Raw genomic sequence first — 1264 nt, forward strand, 5'->3', positions numbered from 1 at the left:
ATATTATTATTATTTATTTTTAATTAGCAAATTTTGTAAAAGCACATATTCACACCCAACAGAAATATCTATGCACTTTGCAATCGACATCATTACCCCCAACAGACTGATTGCATTCTGAAACAATGTCAATTTCATGGGAAACATACAATCTTATATGTCATCTTACAGACGATAAAACACTGATTAACAGACAAAAATCGTTTTGTATATCGTCGGGTACCCATTCACATATGGTTGAATTGAGAACACAAAATTGGGCAGAGCAGAGCCTAGAAGCCCTGAACCCCCAACCTCACGTATTGGAGGTCAATAGCCGAGCATAATATCGGGTTTATACAATTCTTGACTTTATTTGAACTTAGCAGGCTTACTTTTGTTATTTTGAATATCACCATCAACGCTGTTTGAGGCCTCCAAACTCCAAAATTATAGTTATGTGAGGCAGAAGTTAAAAGAGACAAAACATAGTGGAAGGGATTTTTCAGGTAAAAAGTTAGGGTACATACCACAATCAATTATACTAATATGAAATATTATAGTTTAAAAGGTACTTTTGCAATGTTTTAAGATGTTTTAAAGGAGAAGAGGTGTGGTGAGATGTTGAGGGGGGGGGGAGGGAGGGATGATGTGTGGGGGCGTGGTTTTGGGAGGGATGTATCGTGTGAGACTACCACCAACATATTATTAACATCCTACTAACATACTCTCAATACAACCGCCTTCATCGAAAAAGACATTAAAATTCTTCAAATCTAAGGCCTCAGGCACATTTGTAAAATTTCCACTCACTGTCTGTCTGCAAGAGTGTAAATGAGATATATTTTCACTCGTTTGTCTCATTTCATCCCAAGTGACATCATAATTCACAAGTCAACAAGGTTCAAAATTTTTCTAGTGTGTGAAAAGGAACCATCCCCAGGGGGCAAACTCTTTTCTCCCCCAATCCATGACATCATCAACATACCTGCTCTTTCCATCCTTTTTCTCGTATTCGTCCATGACATCTCTCCATCCTCTGATCAGAGGAAAGCCTTCTGGGTGCATGCTCGTGTGGATATGGTTCAAGTACTCGTATTGGTCCTGCCAGGGGTATTCAGCAAGATGGACTTATATAAAATAGCTTACCTTGGCCTGCTCACATGCACACAAGCACATAAACACAAACACATACACAAACACACACACAAACAAACATACACACACATACAGACACACACCCACATATGCACAAACACGGTGACATGCATAAACACACACACAC

At 38.9% G+C, this 1264-nt stretch overlaps 1 protein-coding gene across 1 annotated transcript in view; it reads right to left on the reverse strand.

The window, feature by feature from the left end:
• LOC101845528 (alpha-glucosidase) overlaps positions 1-1264 on the reverse strand; it is a gene marked incomplete at its 5' end in the record, with an annotated part of 20244 nt that overhangs the window by 6934 nt on the left and 12046 nt on the right. Inside the window, 1 exon segment of the mRNA XM_005093114.3 lies at positions 968-1083. Coding sequence (XP_005093171.2) covers positions 968-1083 — 116 coding nt within the window.

This window comes from Aplysia californica, unplaced genomic scaffold (assembly GCF_000002075.1).
Source record: "Aplysia californica isolate F4 #8 unplaced genomic scaffold, AplCal3.0 scaffold00058, whole genome shotgun sequence".
Classification (NCBI taxonomy): domain Eukaryota; kingdom Metazoa; phylum Mollusca; class Gastropoda; order Aplysiida; family Aplysiidae; genus Aplysia; species Aplysia californica.